The following is a 22,197-nucleotide window of genomic DNA, read 5'->3' on the forward strand; positions in this document are numbered from 1 at the left end:
TTTTTCTCTTATCAACTGCATTGCAATGTCAATGTGAACGTCTGCATGTGCCATTTCAACCGAAGATGAAATGACACATGACAATACACATATCTCAAGTAGCTATCACTAAGGTAAGGTCCAGTCCGACCCATTGGTTCAGGTTCTCTGGGTGTCTAAGAGGTGTGTGAGACACCCCTAGTCCCATCTGCAGTCATGGCCAGTAATGAGGAAACTCTCCCGGCTTCGGATTTCCACACTAGGATGCAGCGGATCCGGGAGGGCATCCACATAAGGACCATGAAGGCCAAAAGGAAAGTGGAGGACATCTCTAAAGAAGATGTCCAGGCCTTCTTCAAGAAGCACGCCTTCGTGCTCTTTACTGTAGCTGCCGTCGTTGTAGGTGAGTGAACCCTCCCCCCACCACGGACAGGCCTACATACACAATACACACAAACAGGCCTACATACACAATACACACAAACAGGCCTACATACTCACACACACGCACACACACTCACACAATTTGAAACCCATGCTCTTCTATTGCAATCCAAAATCCAATAGGGAGACTCACCTACAAACCTCATTCTAGAGGTGATTGAGAGACAGAGCCTCTCAGTGTCCTCTGTTCTACATGCAGTTTCAAGCCCACTAATCAGCCCTTCTGATTCTCCAGGTATAATCCTAGGCTTTGCACTGCGTCCCTATAAAATGACCTACCGAGAGGTGAAGTACTTCTCTTTCCCCGGAGAGCTGCTGATGAGGATGCTGCAGATGCTGGTGCTTCCCCTGCTAGTATCCAGTCTAATCACAGGTACACCAAGTCACTATACGGATGCCCTCCACCAGAGGCAAGTTTAGATGTTTTGACCATGCAGATGAGGGGTGGATTTAGTGGTGTTTGAAAGACAGGTGTGGAGGCCCAAAGGAAAAGGAAGAATGCCAAAGGGGCTTGAGGCACAAGCACAGGTACTGTAACTTGTGCTTGATCCGTGTGAAATGTATTTTTCTCCAGATTCCCGTTGGTCTCTAGGCTCTGGCATGGAGACAGCCACTTCATTGTACTTCTTTTCTATTAAAATGTGGTGTAGAGAATGAGGGAGGAGGGATGGAGGGAGTGGGGTTAGCTTCAGTAGAAAAGACACCCACTGCCTGTGGGTCTGAGAGGGTAGCTTTGGGATGGGTACCCCCTTGAACCTCTTCCTCCTGCTTGACTTCACACGGATAAAAGCACACAATGTGCCCCTCCGCCACTTTCTACACAGCTGTATTGTTTTGTGGCATTCCATGACACCCAGCACCAAAATACAGTAAGTGGTTTGGAGGGTGGTGGGATAAGAGGTTACGGCCTAGAAAAGAGGTCCACTGCCCAGGTACACAAGCAGACATGTAACTACAGCATCTAGTATCTTCCTGAGTCCTCAACAAGGTTAGGATCCATATGACCTAGCTTGGTATGATGTGTAGTATAAATGACATCACTATGCTAATGCTGAGGGATTTACTGTGACCTTGAAACTAGACCTACAGCAGCAAGCTCTAGTCATTTCTCAAAGTAAGATTGAGCTGATCTGTACTGTATCTAATTTTCTTTTCAAACTAACCTAATTTGTGAATGTTCACACTGGCTTGAAAGAAGCAGTGAATGTTTACTAAGAATACTTTCTCTGATCACATTTTAAACACTAAAAAAACAGTAGAACTGTGGCGTGAACGGCAGAAAAGGAGATGTGTGGGATCAATTTTTGTTTCATCCTTCATCTTTGTAGTAACCCCTGAAAAGAACCCACATAAGTCATTTCTTTAGTCCCGTGAAAGTGGTCACACAGGCTTGTTTGCAGTTTCCATGGCAATGTGGAGATGCAAAGTCGTTATGGGCGCATGGCAAGTGGACAAGTTTCTGAGGACTCAGAGAGGATGGAGGGAAAAGACAGAAAAAGAGAAAGGGAGAAACAGGGAGAGATGGTGAAAGAGAGAGAAATAAAGAGAGGCACAGAACAGAGAGAGACACAGAAAGGAGCAGAGGCACAGGTCAGCAGAGGGGTGATTGTGGGAGAGGGAGGCGGGATGAAGGAGATTGAGAGTTGAACGAGGGTTAAATGGAGGGTGAGGAGGTTTAGTCTAATGGCAGTGCCCCTAACAGGATTAAAGCACAGACATCTCGCTTACACAAAAAACGCTTACTCCATCAACACACTGAATTGGTATAACACACCAGAACGGCCCCTGACACCTTGGAAAATCCAAAGCAAACTTTATTGCAACGCTTTTTCAGGAAGAGGTCTTTCTCTATAATGGCTCGTTGTTTGCCTCTTACCCTTGGCCTTTTTGTAAGATTGAGAGATGTCAGTAGGGAGAAGCAAACCATAATCATTATCTAATTTCAGATGGAGAACGTCAATACTTTTGCTCACCTGTATGTTTTGCTACTAGCCTGATTTCTGATTTCTGTCAGATGACTGTCAGGCAGCCCATTAATCTGCACACCTGTTGACTCTTTGTATTAGGCTGCATCCTCCAGCAGGTCAGATAATCTCTGGTCTACAATAATGAGAGATGATAAATAATCTCTGAGAAAAAGGAGAAGAGTGACTGCCAGGGCAGTAGACTAGTTCACACTGAGGTCATCTATTAGTCTCTTGCAGTGGTGATTTCAGCATGTACATCTTGGTCTGGCAAAAATAATAAAAAAGTGGGATGCATGCCAGCAAAGCCACTACACAACACTAAACAATACATGAATTGCACTATAACGGTGACAAACAGTGCCCACAAACTGTTAGGGCCTACATAAAGCTGTGCCAACAGCAGTCCCAACATCTTACCACTTGTTACGCTCGTCGTACGAACTGGAAGCATACTCGGACCAACGTGCAGCGTGATCTGGGTTCCACATCTTTATTTGTGAAACGGGCAAAAACAATAAACAGCAAACGAAACGTGCAGCAAATGCAGTGCTCACAGGCAACTACACACAAACAAGATCCCACAAAAACCAGTGGGGAAATGTCTACATAAATATGATCCCCAATCAGAGACAACGCTAAACAGCTGCCTCTGATTGGGAACCATACCAGGCCAACAAAGAAATACACACACTAGACTAGAACACCCCCCCTAGTCACACCCCGACCTAACCGAAATAGAGAATAAAAAGGCTCACTATTGTCAGGACGTGTGTAACGGCTATCGTCATATTCTTCCTCCTCCTCGGACGAGGAGAGGCGAGACGGATCGGACCAATACGCAGAGTGGTTAGTGTTCATAATGATTTATTAAAACGAAACTGAATACCGAATTACAAAACAAATAAACGAAGTGCATAACCCGATACAGTACCGTGTGGTGCGACATACACAGACACAGCGACAAACACCCACAAAACACACGTGAAACCCAGGCTGCCTAAGTATGATTCTCAATCAGGGACAACGATTGACAGCTGTCTCTGATTGAGAATCATACCCGGCCGAACACAAACATCCCAACATAGAAAATAACACATAGACAACCCACCCCAACTCACGCCCTGACCAACTAAATAAATACAAGAAAAAGGAAAAACAGGTCAGGAACGTGACAACGTGACACCACTGCTACACCTGGCTATCAGCGGAGCCTTGTCTGGCAGCGAAACAGTTCACTCAACTTCATTTACTGCCTTTAAAAAAAAACATAGCTGATATGGCTAACTTGCTTAAACAAATTTGGTTTCTAATGACAAATGAGATGTACAAACTATGGCATAAGTGGACGACAAGAGGATAAGACGCAATCCGTCATTTCGATTAAGACTTTAACGAGCGAGCTAGGACGGACGTAGTCGATATAACTATTTGTTTAGCACTTTTGAAATGTACAGTGACAGAATTCAGAACATGGGTCGTTCTTACAGTGTTCTCCCTGTACACTAAGTCAGAACCGTAGGATAAATAAAGGGGGCATATAAGCAGACAATGAAATCTCTTACAATATTCAATGATGACATTTCTCTAAAACAGGCTATATAGGCTACATGTGCACCACCATGTCAGAACAGTAGGCAAAATTAAGAGGGGTAAATAGACCAAATTATTAGGGTGAGGCACATGGGTTACTAACATCTTACTACACAACATACCCTTAGTCTAATCAAATGGCTACCCAGACTATTTGCATTGTCCCTCCCCCTCTTTTACGCTGCTGCTACTCTCTGTTTATTATCTATGCATAGTCACTTTAACTCTCTATATATGTACATATTACCTCAATTACCTCGACTAACCAGTGCCCCCACACATTGACTCTGTACCGGTACCCCCTGTATATAGCCTTGCTATTGTTATTTTACTGCTGCCCTTTAATTATTTGGTACTTTTATTTCTTCTTCTTAAAAATGCATTGTTGGTTAAGGGCTTGTAAGTAAGCATTTCACTGTGAGGTTTACACATGTATTCGTCACATGTGACAAATACATTTTGATTTGATTTTGAATTACTTTCTTAGCTACCGTAAACATATCTCCCTGGCATATTACATCATTTATGCAGCATCATACAATACATTTTTGGACTCACCTTGTTGTGCTGTGTTAACTTGAACAGGAAGGTGGCACGGTGGTCCTTCGTGGGCAAGTTTTGTCATCAAAGTCTGACATTCTCTGGATTTATGGTGCTTTCAAAACAACTGGGAACTCAGAAAAAAAACAAGGTTGAATCTTGATGACGTCATTCATCTTCAGGTTGTAGCTCTAGAAAGAGGCCAGATTTACAATTCCGAGTTGGATGACCGTTTAAAATGTTTTTTTCCCAGTCGGAGCTTGTTTATTCCCGACTTCCCAGTTGTCTTGAACTCACTGAAGTCACGTTTCTGCAGTTCCGAGATAAGTTGTTTTGAGCGCGGCACAAATCATGCTTCTGTCACATGGGATGACGCTGGAGAGACGAAGCAGGTACGGGGAGTTAAACATTTAATGTAGAACTGACATGGAACGAGACAGGAACAGCGTCAGCAAACGAGTAACACAAACAAAAGACAATCAATGCAGAAGCGGGGAACAGAGCTGGGGAACTGACAAATATAGGGGAGGTAATAACAGGTGATGAGTGAGTCCAGGTGAGTCCAATATCGCTGATGCGCGTGACGAGGGAAGGCAGGTGTGCGTAATGGATGGAAGGAGTGCGTGATGCAGGGCAGCCTGGCACCCTCAAGCGCCAGGGAGGGAAGAGCGGGAGCAGACGTGACAGTACCCCTCCCTCTTGGGGCGCCACCCGGTGTCCCACCTGGGCTAACCGGTTGAGACATGGGCGCTGGGCAAGCCGGTTGGGGGCGTGGGAGCCCAACGAACCGGCAGGAGCGTGAGAGCCTGGCAAGCCGGCTGAGGCATGGAAGCCAGACAATCCAACTGAGGCAAGACGCCTGTCGATCCTGCTGCAGCGAGGGAGCCCGATGATCCGATGGAGAGTGACGTGGGATGGGAAGCCGCCGAGCCAACCGGGGCAAGGAAACCTCTCGAGCCAGCCAGGACGTGAAAGCCCGACGGGCTTGCTTAAGCACCTCCGGTTCCATCGGTGGTGGAATCCACCCCGACGTCACCAACAAAACAAAAAACAAACAACAAAAAAACCTCCTGGACCGGCTGGGCGAACAAGAACTGACGATCCGGCTGAGGCCCAACGTGGGATGGGCACCATCCAAGCCAACCGGGGCAAGGAAACCTCTCGAGCCAGCTAGGGCATGGAAGCCCCCAGTTCCATCGGTGGCGACCCAGAGCCGATGCCACCATACCAACCGGAACGCCAGTACTCCCCGATGCTTTGTGTGATGGCTGCTGCATTCTGTCACATGGGATGACGCTGGAGAGACGAAGCAGGTACGGGGAGTAAAACATTTAATGTAGAACGGACATGGAACGAGACAGGAACAGCGTCAGCAAACGAGTAACACAAACAAAAGACAATCAATGCAGAAGCGGGGAACAGAGCTGGGGAACTGACAAATATAGGGGAGGTAATAACAGGTGATGAGTGAGTCCAGGGGAGTCCAATATCGCTGATGTGCGTGACGAGGGAAGGCAGGTGTGTGTAATGGATAGAAGGAGTGCGTGATACAGGGCAGCGGGAAGAGCGGGAGCAGACGTGACAGCTTCATTGGCAGCATGGCCTATATTGAATGTTTATCATTTTAAACTTGGAAAAGAGCCCTTAACTGCAGATTTTGGACCACACAGCCCCTGTCACTGATTCCTTCCAAACCACTCATTGTTGAATTTGCGATTTCCAACTTGTTGTGTAATGTTTATGTCCAATGGACAATGAGCACCGATATACACTGCTCAAAAAAATAAAGGGAACACTAAAATAACACATCCTAGATCTGAATGAATGAACTATTCGTATTAAATACTTTTTACTTTACATAGTTGAATGTGCTGACAACAAAATCACACAAAAATTATCAATGGAAATCAAATTTATCAACCCATGGAGGTCTGGATTTGGAGTCACACTCAAAATTAAAGTGGAAAACCACACTACAGGCTGATCCAACTTTGATGTAATGTCCTTAAAACAAGTCAAAATGAGGTTCAGTAGTGTGTGTGGCCTCCACGTGCCTGTATGACCTCCCTACAACGCCTGGGCATGCTCCTGATGAGGTGACGGATGGTCTCCTGAGGGATCTCCTCCCAGACCTGGACTAAAGCATCCGCCAACTCCTGGACAGTCTGTGGTGCAACGTGGCGTTGGTGGATGGAGCGAGACATGATGTCCCAGATGTGCTCAATTGGATTCAGGTCTGGGGAACGGGCGGGCCAGTCCATAGCATCAATGCCTTCCTCTTGCAGGAACTGCTGACACACTCCAGCCACATGATGTCTAGCATTGTCTTGCATTAGGAGGAACCCAGGGCCAACCGCACCAGCATATGGTCTCACAAGGGGTCTGAGGATCTCATCTCGGTACCTAATGGCAGTCAGGCTACCTCTGGCGAGCCCATGGGGGGCTGTGCGGCCCCCCAAAGAAATGCCACCCCACACCATGACTGACCCACCGCCAAACCGGTCATGCTGGAGGATGTTGCAGGCAGCAGAACGTTCTCCACGGCGTCTCCAGACTGTCACGTCTGTCACATGTGCTCAGTGTGAACCCGCTTTCATCTGTGAAGAGCACAGGGCGCCAGTGGCGAATTTGCCAATCTTGGTGTTCTCTGGCAAATGCCAAACGTCCTGCACGGTGTTGGGCTGTAAGCACAACCCCCACCTGTGGACGTCGGGCCCTCATACCACCCTCATGGAGTCTGTTTCTGACCATTTGAGCAGACACATGCACATTTGTGGCCTGCTGGAGGTCATTTTGCAGGGCTCTGGCAGTGCTCCTCCTGCTCCTTCTTGCACAAAGGCGGAGGTAGCTGTCCTGCTGCTGGGTTGTTGCCCTCCTACGGCCTCCTCCACGTCTCCTGATGTACTGGCCTGTCTCCTAGTAGCGCCTCCATGCTCTGGACACTACGCTGACAGACACAGCAAACCTTCTTGCCACAGCTCGCATTGATGTGCCATCCTGGATGAGCTGCACTACCTGAGCCACTTGTGTGGGTTGTAGACTCCGTCTCATGCTACCACTAGAGTGAAAGCACCGCCAGCATTCAAAAGTGACCAAAACATCAGCCTGGAAGCGTAGGAACTGAGAAGTGGTCTGTGGTCACCACCTGCAGAACCACTCCTTTATTGGGGGTGTCTTGCTAATTGCCTATAATTTTCACCTTTTGTTTATTCCATTAGCACAACAGCATGTGAAATATATTGTCAATCAGTGTTGCTTCCTAAGTGGACAGTTTGATTTCACAGAAGTGTGATTGACTTGGAGTTACATTGTGTTGTTTAAGTGTTCCCTTTATTTTTTTGAGCAGTGTATTTGATCTATAATCTCTTCATTATTTCTCTTCATATGACAAGGATTAAAAAGGATTTGCCAGTAGATTGTTGACTTGATTCATGATGACTGCTAGCTAGGATTTTGAAAGTATGATGTTGACATGATCGGTCCAATCAAAGCTACTGTACATACAGTTGAAGTCATAAGTTTACATCCACTTAGGTTGGAGTCATTAAAACTCGTTTTTCAACCACTCCACAAATTTCTTGTTAACAAACTATAGTTTTGGTTAGGACATCTACTTTGTGCATGACACAAGTAATTTTTCCAACAATTGTTTACAGACAGATTATTTCACTTATAATTCACTGTATCACAATTCCAGTGGGTCAGAAGTTTACATACACTAAGTTGACTGTGCCTTTAAACAGCTTGGAAAATTCCAGAAAATATTGTCATGGCTTTAGAAGCTTCTGATAGGCTAATTGACATCATTGGTGGTGTACCTGTGGATGTTTTTCAAGGCATACCTTCAAACTCAGTGCCTCTTTGCTTGACATCATGGGAAAATCAAAAGAAATCAGCCAAGACCTCAGAAAAAAAGTTGTAGACCTCCACAAGTCTGGTTCATCCTTGGGAGCAATTTCCAAATGCCTGAAGGTACCATGTTCATCTGTACAAACAATAGTACAAAAGTAGAAACACCATGGGACCACGCAGCCGTCATACCGCTCAGGAAGGAGAGGCGTTCTGTCTCCTAGAGATGAACGTTCGTTGGTGCGAAAAGTGCAAATCAATCCCAGAACAACAGCAAAGGACCTTGTGAAGATGCTGGAGGAAACAGGTACAAAAGTATCTATATCCACAATAAAATGAGTCCTATATCGACATAACCTAAAAGGCCGCTCAGCAAGGAAGAAGCCACTGCTCCAAAACCACCATAAAAAAGCCAGACTACGGTTTGCAATTGCACATGGGGACAAAGATCTTACTTTTTGGAGAAATGTCCTCTGGTCTGATGAAACAAAAATAGAACTGTTTGGTCATAATGACCATCGTTGTTTGGAGGAAAAAGGGGGAGGCTTGCAAGCAGAAGAACACCATCCCAACCGTGAAGCACGGGGGTTGCAGCATCATGTTGTGGGGGTGCTTTGCTGCAGGAGGGACTGGTGCACTTCACAAAATAGATGGCATCATGAGGAAGTAAAATGATGTGGATATATTGAAGCAACATCTCAAGACATCAGTCAGGAAGTTAAAGCTTGGTCGCAAATGGGTTTTCCAAATGGACAATGACCCCAAGCATACTTCCAAAGTTGTTGCAAATGGCTTAAGGACAACAAAGTCAAGGTATTGGAGTGGCCATCACAAAGCCCTGACCTCAATCCTATAAAAAATTTGTGGGCAGAACTGAAAAAGCGTGTGCGAGCAAGGAGGCCTACAAACCTGACTCAGATACACCAGCTCTGTCAGGAGGAATGGGCCAAAATTCCCCCAACTTATTGTGGGAAGCTTGTGGAAGGCTACCCGAAACGTTTGACCCATGTTAAACAATTTAAAGGCATTGCTACCAAATACTAATTGAGTGTATGTAAACTTCTGACCCACTGGGAATGTGAAGAAAATAAATAAAAGCTGAATTAAATCACTCTCTACTATTATTATGACATTTCACATTCTTAAAATAAAGTGGTGATCCTAACTGTCCTAAGACAGGGAATTTTTACTAGGATTAAATGTCAGGAATTGTGAAAAACTGACTTTAATTGTATTTGGCTGAGGTGTATGTAAACTTCTGACTTCAACTGTATAACGTGATTTGACGTAATTATATCTGTGGCCAATGACCTTGAGCCTTCTTGGATGGGCACTTCTAATGTAACTCTATGGCAACACCCAAATGGCTAGAATTTTCGAGGTCTACCCTTAGACTTGGCGGTGATGTAGTGTCCCCATGAGTGACAGAACACTGACCCAATCACGGAGCAGGGCTCCGTATTTTCTGCTGGCTTGCCCCACCACCACAGAAAGCACTGAGCTAGGCTGAAACACCTGCATTTTGGAGCTGCCTTACTCAAGAAAACAAAAACGAGACCATGTTTGTATGCGTCTTTATTAACTCAATCATATATATATTTTTTGACATTGTTTGCGAACTGATATGTGACACGTATTAATGCCAAAATAACATGCAAAACAGGCAAGCCCCCCCAAAAAGAAAATATATTTTATAATTTATTTGCTAAAAATATGGGGCTCAAAACAGAATGACGGGTCGCCACTGGTCTCTTGATGTTACACCTGATAGCCCCAGTTCACTGAGTTCAACCTCATTTTCACCCATTGTCTGATGATGAGATATCTGAGAACCCTGCTGTTCCAATACCAGCCAACAATTGCCTGTTATGGCATAGACACTTCTCAACAATTCTGTGGCCCCTCAGTTCTCACAGTGTTCCTGTCTCTGCCTTTCCTTGACCAGAGCAAGGACTCACCCTTCTGTCTCTCTGGCTCCAACACCATCCAACACATCAGCATAGCTTCAGGAGCTATCCAGAATGCAGGCTAATATGGCTACAGGCAATTGCTATTTCAAGTGTTTTCATGCCACTGCTATGAAGAAATGTTAGAAATGTTGCACAATGGGATAATACTGTTCTTCTAAACAACATCTCCCCTGTCTCTCCCAACCAGGCATGGCAGCACTGGACAGTAAGGCTTCAGGAAAGATGGGTATGCGCGCTGTGGTGTATTACATGACCACCACCATTATCGCTGTCATCATAGGCATCATCGTGGTGCTCATTATCCACCCTGGGAAAGGATCTAAGGATGAGTTCATGAAACAGTCGAAGATAGAGGACATCAGCCCTGCCGACGCCTTCCTGGATCTCATCAGGTAGCTAGCTGCATACTAGAGTAGGAGGAGGGTCAGGGGTTTAGTGGAGGAAATATGAACTGTTTTTGTGCCATAGTACCCCTGTGTTCATTCATTGTGATGATCATGCTCTTTCATTTCAGAAACATGTTTCCACCAAACATGGTCCAGGCCTGCACACAGCAGGTAAAGCATTTAATGACTTCGTCACTACAAACGGATGCTACAAATTTAACTATGGTTCTACGAATTCCTTGAAGACCGTCAGTATGGTTTAAATTGTGGATGATATCCCTCGCACTCCCCACAGGTCGAGTTATAACAACAACAAAGTCACGTTGGTGATGTGACAGCGTGGTAGGACGTGCCCCCGCAGTTCATATGAAACCGTACATCAGACCACGCACTGTCTCAGAAAATCTTCTTGCCCAAAGATTCAGAGTGACAGGAAAGTACTGACGGTCTTACAGGTATTCGTAGAGCCATAGTTACAATCGTAACTTCTGTTCTACTTCATACCTTTCAGAACGTCAGTACAGTTATAGCACTATTAACCTCTGATTAATGCGACAATGTCACTGGGAGAATGGCAGGTCCCATGGTGTGGCAGGATGAGACGTTGACCTTGTAAAACAGCTGGTCTGACTTCCTGTAGTGCTCCGAGGCTTGCATATAGAGTTTTGTGGGCTTTCCCTCTCTTGGTGGCCCTGGGTGGGTCCTGGCGAACAACGCTATGAAACCACACACTATTGCAGAGACTTTGATATTACTAGCCACAATTGATATGGTGAAAAAATGATGTGTGAGGAGGCAGAGGCACAGAGACTCAAATTATCTGTGAAAACCAGGCCCTCAACTCTGGCTAGCTGCGCTTCCCTCACCTTCACAGGCATGATGGTGCAGTTAATGCAGGGGTCAGAGAGTGCATCTCGCAGGTGGCCAATGCCTAGGCAGGCGGGGAACAGGTCATGGCCATCTTCCACTTGTAGTTCAACTCCAAATGAGGAGCAGCCATGCATGCCCAGCAATGGTGATGTGGTAGTCTCTCAGCTAAGAATGTGAAGAAAAAAATCTAAATATATATTCTCATGCAAATATACTTATTAATACCACAATACACAGTAAAGGTAGAGGGCTACAATAATCTGGCAAGAGTTGTACAGCAACCTCAAAATCATTTATTGTGAGCCAAGCTATGACCGTAGGGCTGGAGCAGGAGAGATACCATGTTTAAATGTAGGCATAATTTATGAAAAACACTCACGAACGGCTGTCGTTTGGTAAGTCAAGCTGACGACACACAGTGGCAGCTAGGTTGAGTGTTTAGCTAGCTGACGACACACAGTGGCAGCTAGGTTGAGTTGGTTAGCTAGCTGAGGACACACAGTGGCAGCTACAGTAGGTTGAGTTGGTTAGCTAGCTAGCTTGTAGTGTCCTAGTAATACCAGAGGAGAGGGATGCCTGGGGGAGGCAGTTCGAATCTCACTTCGTATAGTTCGCTAGGCTAACAATCTTCCTAGACGGCGTGCACGCTATGAGACGTGGTTATCTAGGGAAAGGGACCCGTTTTGAGATTTAAACAGTCGAAGGATGACTAGTGCCCCGTGGTCTCGATAACAAGCATGGCAGTGGAGGATATCTTGACAAGGTTAGCACCGGAGTACAGTGGCCAACATACACACTAGCTGGTAAGCTATTAAAGTTAGCACAAGACAAGGAAGCCCGATATCCACCGATATAAAAGAGATAGGTAGGAGAGAGCTGTCACACAGCCTTGGAGGGCGAATTTCGCGCTTCGACCCACAGGTCACAGGCTGTTGATGACAGACTGTCAGTACACACAACTCACACAGAGTTTAGCTTACCCTACTGCAGCGGTTCCCAAGCGAAGGGTCGCCTGATATGAACATGGGTTTGCGGGAGAATGTCCAAAATCCATTTTTTTATTTGTCTATATATATATATATATATATATATATATATATATAAATAACTGGTATATATATATATATATATATATAGACACATACATACACACACACACACTACCGTTCAAAAGTTTGGGGTCACTTAAAAATGTCCTTGTTTTTGAAAGAAAAGCACATTTTTTGTCCATTAAAATAACATTAAATTGTACAGAAATACAGTGTAGACATTGTTCATGTTGTAAATAACTATTGTAGCTGGAAATGGCAGATTTTTTATGGAATATCTACATAGGCATACAGAGGCCCATTATCAGCAACCATCACTCCTGTGTTCCAATGGCACGTTGTGTTAGCTAATCCAAGTTTATCATTTTAAAAGGCTAATTGATCATTAGAAAACCCTTTTGCAATTATGTTATCACAGCTGAAAACTGTTGTTCTGATTAAAGAAGCAATAAAACTGGCCTTCTTTAGACTAGTTGAGTATCTGGAGCATCAGCATTTGTGGGTTCGATTACAGGCTCAAAATGGCCGGAGATAAAGAACTATCTATTCTTGTTCTGAGAAATGAAAGCTATTCCATGCGAGAAATTGCCAAGAAACTGAAGATCCCGTACAACTCTGTGTACTACTCCCTTCACAGAACTGCGCAAACTGGCTCTAACCAAAATAGAAAGAGGAGTGGGAGGCCCCGGTGCACAACTGAGCAAGAGGACAAGTACATTAGTGTCTAGTTTGAGAAACAGATGCCTCACAAGTCATCAACTGGCAGCTTCATTAAATAGTGCCCGTGAAACACCAGTCTCAACATCAACAGTGAAGAGGCGACTCAGGGATGCTTGTCTTCTAGGCAGAGTTCCTCTGTCCAGTATCTGTGTTTTGCCCATCTTAATCTTTTCTTTTTATTGGCCAGTCTGGGATTGGCTTTTTCTTTGCAACTCTGCCTAGAAGGCCAGCATCCTGGAGTCACCTCTTCACTGTTGACATAGAGACTGGTGTTTTGCAGGTATATTATAATATTGTCTTTGTATCTCAAAATCATTGTAATGTGATTAACCTTAAAAATCTAAATGAAAATTATTCTAATCTAAAAGTTCAAATTCAACCAGAGAACGCCCTTAGATCATGGGAAAAGGCCGCAGTTGACCGTTGCATTTGAATCATTCCCACAGTGAAAGACTAGGCCCGCTACGCTATGAAAGCACACACTATTGCAGAGACTTTGATATTACTAGCCACAATTGATATGGTGAAAAAACAATGTGTGGGGAGGCAGAGGCACCGAGACTCAAATCAATACCTTTGTGAGATAACACTGTTAAACAAACAGTTTTTGCTATTGTTAGCAATCAAGAGGAAACTGATTGAAAGACTCAACTCCCCAGCTTATACTCTCCAAATGGACATTAACTGTGAGGGGAAAGATGTCCATGCATTGACTTTTGTTCACTATACATTTCAGGGGATGCTATTCACAAGGACATATTGTTCTGTCTCACAATTCCCGAGCATGAAGGAAAGGGGGATACCATGTCAATTGTCCAACTGAATGTATTCAACTGAAATGTGTCTTTTGCATTTAACCCAACCCCTCTGAATCAGAGAGGTGCAGGGGGCTGCCTTATGTGGATGCCTTGACATCCACGGCGCCCGGGGAACAGTGGTTTAACTGCCTTGCTCAAGACGACAGATTTTTACCTTGTCAGCTTGGGATTTGATCCAGCAACCTTCCGGTTACTGGCCCAACAATCTAACCACTAGGCTACCTGAAATGGTACAGGGGATGTTCATTGTGCTGCGTGGCTATATTGACAAAAAACACATTCCATGGAATCGAATGGTGGGCTTTGCACAGATGGGGCTCCATCTATGGCTGCCAGGCTTGTGTCTCCCTCTGTTATATGCACGCATTGCACGATACACCGAGAGCAATTGGCGACAAAAGAGCTGAGCACAGAACTCGGAGATATACTGCAGCAGGTAACTTCGATTGTAAACTATATCAAACCACATCCACTGCGTGCACGCCTGTTCGCAAAACTATGTGGAGGCATGACAATGTTCTATTTCATACTGAGGCTTGGTGGTAATCGAGTGTTAGAAAAAAAAATCTCATTAGCAGAGGTACTGTTGTCATTCACAATGTATGTAAAAGAAACTGACTTAGTTGACTTTCTGTGTAATGAAAGGAAAATGTGTCTCCCTGACTATGTAACAGACATATTTGGGAAACTGAACGAACTGAACACAAGCATGCAGGGGAAATACAAAAACATTCTATGGGTGGCCTCCCGAATGGCGCAGCAGTCTAAGGCAGTGCTAAAGGCGTCACTACAGACCCGGGTTCGATCCTAGGCTGTGTTGCAGCTGGCCGCGACCAGGAGACCCATGAGGCGGCACGTGATCGGCCCAGCGTCGTTCAGGATATATTTATTTATTTCACCTTTATTTAACCAGGTAGGCAAGTTGAGAACAAGTTCTCATTTACAATTGCGACCTGGCCAAGATAAAGCAAAGCAGTTCGACACATACAACAACACAGAGTTACACATGGAGTAAAACAAACATACAGTCAATAATACAGGAAAAATAAGTCTATATACAATGTGAGCAAATGAGGTGAGAAGGGAGGTAAAGGCAAAAAAGGCCATGGTGGCGAAGTAAATACAATATAGCAAGTAAAACACTGGAATGGTAGATTTGCAGTGGAAGAATGTGCGAAGTAGAAATAGAAATAATGGGGTGCAAAGGAGCTAAATAAATACAGTAGGGGAAGAGGTAGTTGTTAGTGCTGCTAGTGCTGTGAGCTGCTCTGTTAGTGCTGTGAGCTGCTCTGACAGCTGGTGCTTAAAGCTAGTGAGGGAGATAAGTATTTCCAGTTTCAGAGATTTTTGTAGTTTGTTCCAGTCATTGGCAGCAGAGAACTGGAAGGAGAGGCAGCCAAAGGAGGAATTGGCTTTGGGGGTGACCAGAGAGATATACCTGCTGGTATATCGAGCTGAGATAAGGGGGGACTTTACCTAGCAGGGTCTTGTAGATGACCAGGAGCCAGTGGGTTTGGCGACGAGTATGAAGCGAGGGCCAGCCAACGAGAGCGTACAGGTCGCAGTGGTGGGTAGTATTTGGGGCTTTGGTGACAAAACGGATGGCACTGTGATTGACTGCATCCAATTTATTGAGTAGGGTATTGGAGGCTATTTTGTAAATGACATCGCCGAAGTCGAGGATCGGTAGGATGGTCAGTTTTACGAGGGTATGTTTGGCAGCATGAGTGAAGGATGCCTTGTTACGAAATAGGAAGCCAATTCTAGATTTAACTTTGGATTGGAGATGTTTGATGTGAGTCTGGAAGGAGAGTTTACAGTCTAACCAGACACCTAGGTATTTGTAGTTGTCCACATATTCTAAGTCAGAACCGTCCAGAGTAGTGATGCTGGACGGGCGGGCAGGTGCAGGCAGCGATCGGTTGAAGAGCATGCATTTAGTTTTACTTGTATTTAAGAGCAGTTGGAGGCCACGGAAGGAGAGTTGTATGGCATTGAAGCTCGTCTGGAGGATTGTTAACACAGTGTCCAAAGAAGGGCCAGAAGTATACAGAATGGTGTCGTCTGCGTAGAGGTGGATCAGAGACTCACCAGCAGCAAGAGCGACATCATTGATGTACACAGAGAAGAGAGTCGGCCCAAGAATTGAACCCTGTGGCACCCCCATAGAGAATGCCAGAGTCCCGGACAGGTTAGGGGAGGGTTTGGCCGGCCGGGATGTCCTTGTCCCATTGCGCTCTAGTGACTCCTTGTGGCAGGCTGTGCGCATGCATGCTGACTTTGCTCGCCAGCTGTACGGTATTTCCTCCGACACATTGGTGTGGCTGGCTTCCGGGGTAAGCAAGCAGTGCGGGTTGTGTTTTGGAGGATGCATGGCTCTCGACCTTTGCCTCTCCCTAGTCTATATGGGAGTTGCAGTGATGGAACAAGACTCACTGGAATTGGAAAGTACTAAAAAACATTATTTTTTAAAACATTCTACCGATGAGTGACCGAATCAGTGCATTCAGAGGAAAGAATTCTTATTGGAGAGAGTCTTCCAAAAGCCATGCCCCCTTCCCTCACCTGTGCATGTTACTGACAGAAAACAGAATCTGTAAGTGTCCAACATGAGTGATCACTGCTCACCTCCAATGCTTGGAAGAGCACTTTGGGACCTACTTCCCAATCTGTTTGACTGTGATCCTGGCTCAGTTGACATACCGGTAAGTGAAATCTAACAGCTAATTGAGCGGTCATGTGACCGAATGCATTCACGGGTCACTACGGAGGAGGTTTTGTTCCTGACCCTGCCATCTCCCTCTAAGCATTAATGCCACATTCAAAACAACTGGGAACTTGTAAGTGGGAACTCGGAAATCTCAGACTTCAGTGCATTCAAGACAACTGGGAACTCTGAAAAAAACAAGCGCCGACTGGGAAAAATTGTTTTGAAAAATCGTTTCTTTCCGACATGAAGATCACTGAAGCCATGATTTGAGCTCGTATTTTTCCAGAGTTCCCAGTTGTTTTGAAAGCACTATAAACCTCATGCTACCCTTCACCAGCATCTGTGTGAAGCTGGATTCAGTGCTATCGTCTGCTTTAAAACCAAATATAGATCCAGGTTGGATGTGACAGCAAAGATGAGGTGCGCACTGTCGACCACACCCCATGACTTTGAGAATCTCTGACGTGACATGCATCAAGCACACCCATTTTATTAGTGGTGGTGAGATAAGAGACATTATGTCAGACTAATTTGGAATTGACTCTCATAGCCCCACATTAAAAGTATGTGATGGTGAGTTGAGAAGCCAATCAGAAATACTGTTAGAATGTTTTTCAATTCTGCCAAAACCCCAAATAAAAAAGTAAACATTTGCTGTTAATTAAATCATTTTTTTCACATGGTTTGGCTCGCAAGAATTTTCAGATATCAAAATGGGGTCGTGGTCCAAAAAAAGTTTGGGAACCCCTGCCTTACCGGGACCTGGGAAAATGCAATTCGAAAAATGGGAGCAGCGAAGCAGTCAATTTGAGCAATATGGCTAAAATAACTTGCGAGAAGAAGTAAGAGACCGTGCGTTGTCTGACGTATGGTTTGTTATGAACCGCGGGCACGTCTTCTCAAGCTGTCACATCAACAGCGTGACTGTTTTTATTATTACCTGACCTGCGTGGAGCACGAGAGATATAATCCACACTTTCAACTGTACTGACAGTCTGAAACGTATAAAGTAAAACAGCTTTCCTCATTCAATAAGCAGATTTTCCCTCAGTAAAAGTTTGCCACAGGAAATGGTTCTATTGAAATAATGATGGTAATGAAAAAGGATACGTTTTGCGAAATACTTTTTGTGAATGGATACATTATTGACATTTTCAGAGGAAGCTTGCTGGTTTTGGAATTTCTGAGCAGAGATAAATCATTACATAAGAGACATAAAAACCCAAAACTGAGGGGGGCTTTTATTTACACTGGAAGAAAAATTCTGACCACTAGGAACAAATGACAAAATCTGACATTTTTTATTTATTTTATTTAACCTTTATTTAACTAGGCAAGTCAGTTAAGAACAAATTCTTATTTACAATGACGGCCTATCCCGGCCAAACCCTAACCCGGGCGACGCTGGGCCAATTGTGCGCCGCCCTATGGGACTCCCAATCACGGCCGGTTGTGATACAGCCTGGACTTCTGCTGCCATGTGTAAATAAAAAATGATCACCAGCAGGAGATAAGAAAGAACCCACTTCCATTATTCATCTGAATGTTTTGGAGTTGTTGTGGTATAGTTGATTGACACAGTGGGGTTTGAACTGCAATGAAGAATTGGCAGGGTTGTAACAATAGCATTGTGGGGTCCGTGGCGTACCGCAGTTTCGCAGGGCCCCGGGCAAGGTCTGAGCTAATTTCCTGTCATTCTAAACCTTTCTTCCATGGCTTTTGGGGGGGACCATGTCCATGGGGAGCTCAACACTTGGTGGTCTGGACCCTCTCCCCATACAGGGTCATCATAGATCCAGCTGAACCTTACAGAATACTGCTCCAGCCATACAGAGGAGGCCTATTGTTTAATTCACAAGGCTGCGATGAGTGGAGCAGGTGCCTTTAGTTTTTGCTCTCTAGTCTATCGAAAGGGCACAAGTCTGACAATCTTCCCTAGATACCTTATCTATGTTCAGTAGATGCACATCAAAATCCCACTTGAAGACTGGAGCACAGGCCAAAATGAAGAGGCTGAGTTAATATTCAGTAACATTACTTAAAAAATACTATTTCAGTAACACTTTCACTAAAGGAAATGACATGCTATCATCACTTTAACAAGACAATGATAACCCATCACTCACGTAACCGGCTCTTTCCCTCCAGTTCAAAACCAAATACGGGAAGCGAATTGTCCATGTAACGGTGACAGTGAACGACTCGGTCTTCAACCTGACCAACCTGACTGAGCAGATTACCCGGGAGGAGGTGATCCCTATCCCGGGCACGGTGAACGGAGTCAACGCCCTGGGGCTGGTGGTCTTCTCCATGTGCTTTGGCCTCATCATCGGCAACATGAAGGAGCAGGGCCAGCCCCTCAGGGATTTCTTCGACAGCCTCAATGAGGCTATCATGAGACTGGTAGCAATTATCATGTGGTGAGTAGTTGGTGTGTGTATAGGTGTTTATAAGGATGGTGTGTGTGTGTGTGTGTGTGTGTGTGTGTGTGTGTGTGTGTGTGTGTGTGTGTGTGTGTGTGTTATGATGATGGTCCAATAATCATTCATTAGGTGAGTGTGTGTGTGTGTTTATGTGAACCCCCTGCATTGCACGTGGTTCATGATTAGATCAGGCACAGAGAAATCTCCACATCTATGCTTTGAAATGCTAAGTCTACCTATAGAGTGCCTGCAGATTTGGGAGTTACTATGTGTATCTCTCCCTCTCAATTCAATCAAATGGCTTTATTTAGCCTCTTGCCTGAGGTATTGCTATGAATTATCTGGTAACTATAGACAGGCATGATCTGATATAGGTCTTTAGGGTTACTGAGATAATTGCAGGACCACAATCTCATAATTGGCCAACATAGAACCGTCTCGGGGCATGTAGCTTCCTGATGCTAAATGATTCCACAGATGAATTACAAGGCTTTGTAACCAAGACCAGTGACATGTTCACTCAATTAAATCCAAAATATTCCCAGTCAGATATTTGACAGATTTAAACCAAGTTTTGTTTATGAATAAAGGTAATTTCATAGCCTGTGCTTTGCACTCTCAGAATGCACTGATGATTTCTCAAATGTCTGTCCGTGAGAGACTAAAAATTTTACTTTTTCAGGCCTACAGTATTACACAAAAAAATTAATCCCTTTTAACTTTGTGACCATATCCTTCCCCAGCATAACCTCTTCTCCGTCCTTTGCTCTACAGGTATGCACCAATCGGCATCATGTTCCTCATATCAGGGAAGATCGTGGAGATGGATGACATCACTGAGATGGGTGGTCAGCTGGCCATGTACACCATCACGGTGATCATAGGCCTGTCCATCCATGCTTTCATCATCCTCCCCGGCCTGTACTTCGCCATCACACGGCTGAACCCCTTCATCTTCATCATGGGGCTGGTGGAGGCCCTCATCACAGCCCTGGGAACCTCCTCCAGGTTGGTCCCCTTACATTAATCTCCTCCCTGGCCTGCTCGGACTACCCCACACTGTGGCCTTGCCTGACTTGGCCCTGACTCATGTCAAATCAAAGCCTATTATAGTAGGGCCAGGAGTGTTCTTGATCAGATTGTGCCTATAAGACATCACCATCCTCGTTAGTAGTGTTACTAAAGCTTACCCCTGGAGAATATGATGAATAGATCTAATACAAAAAAACTAAAACAACAACCACTCAAACACCATCTGTTTCTCTCTCCGTCTCTATCTCAGCTCAGCAACCCTTCCCATTACCTTCAAGTGTCTGGAGGTGAACAACAAGGTGGATAAGCGCATCACGCGGTTTGTGTTGCCGGTCGGCGCAACCATTAACATGGATGGAACAGCACTTTACGAGGCTCTGGCAGCTATCTTCATAGCTCAGGTTAACAACATGGACATGAACTTAGGTCAGATCATTACAATCAGGTAAGAATTAGTATCTAAGGTTAATAAGCTAAAGTTTATGTTTACAGAATCAAAAGATGTTGATATGTTTACAACTACATTACATGATTTATCAAGATAAGAGTTTAAAATATATCATTTTGTGCTATAAAATAGCATCACAGCCACTGCAGCAAGTATTGGAGCTGCTGGGATACCACAGGCTGGACTGGTCACCATGGTGATTGTGTTGACCTCTGTCGGACTTCCCACTGATGACATCACCCTCATCATTGCAGTTGATTGGTTCCTGTGAGTAATTTTTTCCCATTTTCAGATTGAGACATGAGAATAGATAAATTATATTTGAATAATGATAAAGCTATTATGGTGCAAATATACACACACTACTTATTGTCTATAGTATACAAATTGTATAATGACTGGAACTGAAACGCAAACCATTTATCTTTCATTTTAAAGGTCGAACATCCTTTTTTATCAACTACAACCCTAGTGACACACTTGTACTATCCCTCGGGTCTTGCTCCACTTTTTGGAATTGCATTTTTTAAAAGTTTTAACATAGAAACATAATTAGGTTGCCCAAATTAATGATTTCAATTAGAATTCCCTTCCCAGAAATTACACAGCTAATTGGGTAGTGAGAAAAAATCCCACTCTCCATAAACTAGGAGGGATGGAATGTGCAGACAGAGTCAAACCTTCATTTAATGAAAACATGGATGTTTCTCACAGTGATTAGAATATGAGATAGCCTATAGGGAGTGTTCTGACTACTCTTTAACAGTAGATTGGAATTGTCTCTGCTGATAATGCTGTGGACTATTTCCCCTCTGCATTCTTTTGACTATGAGTAATCTAAAAACGTTAGTTTACCTTTAATCAAAAGCAGGAAATAGGTAAATGTTTTGACCTGTTCAATATAACATGACCAAACGTCCCAGCGGACATAGGCTAGGGTTTTCTTTTAAAAACTGTATGTCCCGCCACCCCTCTCGACCTCTGTCTCTCCTCCCACTGTATATGACTCCTTCACCCTGGTTAAGCTTTTTCTTCTTACGTTATTCCTGGATTGTAGTGACCGGCTGCGTACCACAACCAACGTCTTGGGTGACTCCATTGGGGCTGGCATTGTGGAATTCCTATCTCGACAGGAGCTGCAGGCCAAGGATGTGGAGATGGGGAACATTGTGCTGGAGGAGAGGAAAAAACCATACCAGCTCATCTCTCAGGAAAACGACCACGAAAACGCCAAACGTCCGAAAACTGAGAGCAAAATGTAGATCAACGCTCAATAGTGCACACAAGCACACGCACGCACACGCACACACAAACACGGAATGTTTTGGTTCATTCTTGTTTTCAATCTGTCATATTTGTCCAGTTATTGTCACTCTACCATATTTCCTTTCCTTTGTTATTT

At 44.5% G+C, this 22,197-nt stretch overlaps 1 protein-coding gene across 1 annotated transcript; it reads left to right on the forward strand.

Annotated features, from left to right (window-relative positions):
* The first annotated feature begins 243 nt into the window (after positions 1 to 243).
* On the forward strand, positions 244 to 19,316 carry LOC120044231 (excitatory amino acid transporter 1-like). The gene is made up of 5 exons (XM_038988837.1): positions 244 to 382; positions 659 to 796; positions 10,527 to 10,731; positions 10,854 to 10,896; positions 19,041 to 19,316. Exons 1-5 carry the CDS (start codon positions 244 to 246, stop codon positions 19,314 to 19,316), a joined length of 801 nt encoding a protein of 266 aa, XP_038844765.1.
* Positions 19,317 to 22,197: the final 2,881 nt, after the last annotated feature.

This window comes from Salvelinus namaycush, chromosome 3, assembly GCF_016432855.1.
Source record: "Salvelinus namaycush isolate Seneca chromosome 3, SaNama_1.0, whole genome shotgun sequence".
Taxonomy (NCBI): domain Eukaryota; kingdom Metazoa; phylum Chordata; class Actinopteri; order Salmoniformes; family Salmonidae; genus Salvelinus; species Salvelinus namaycush.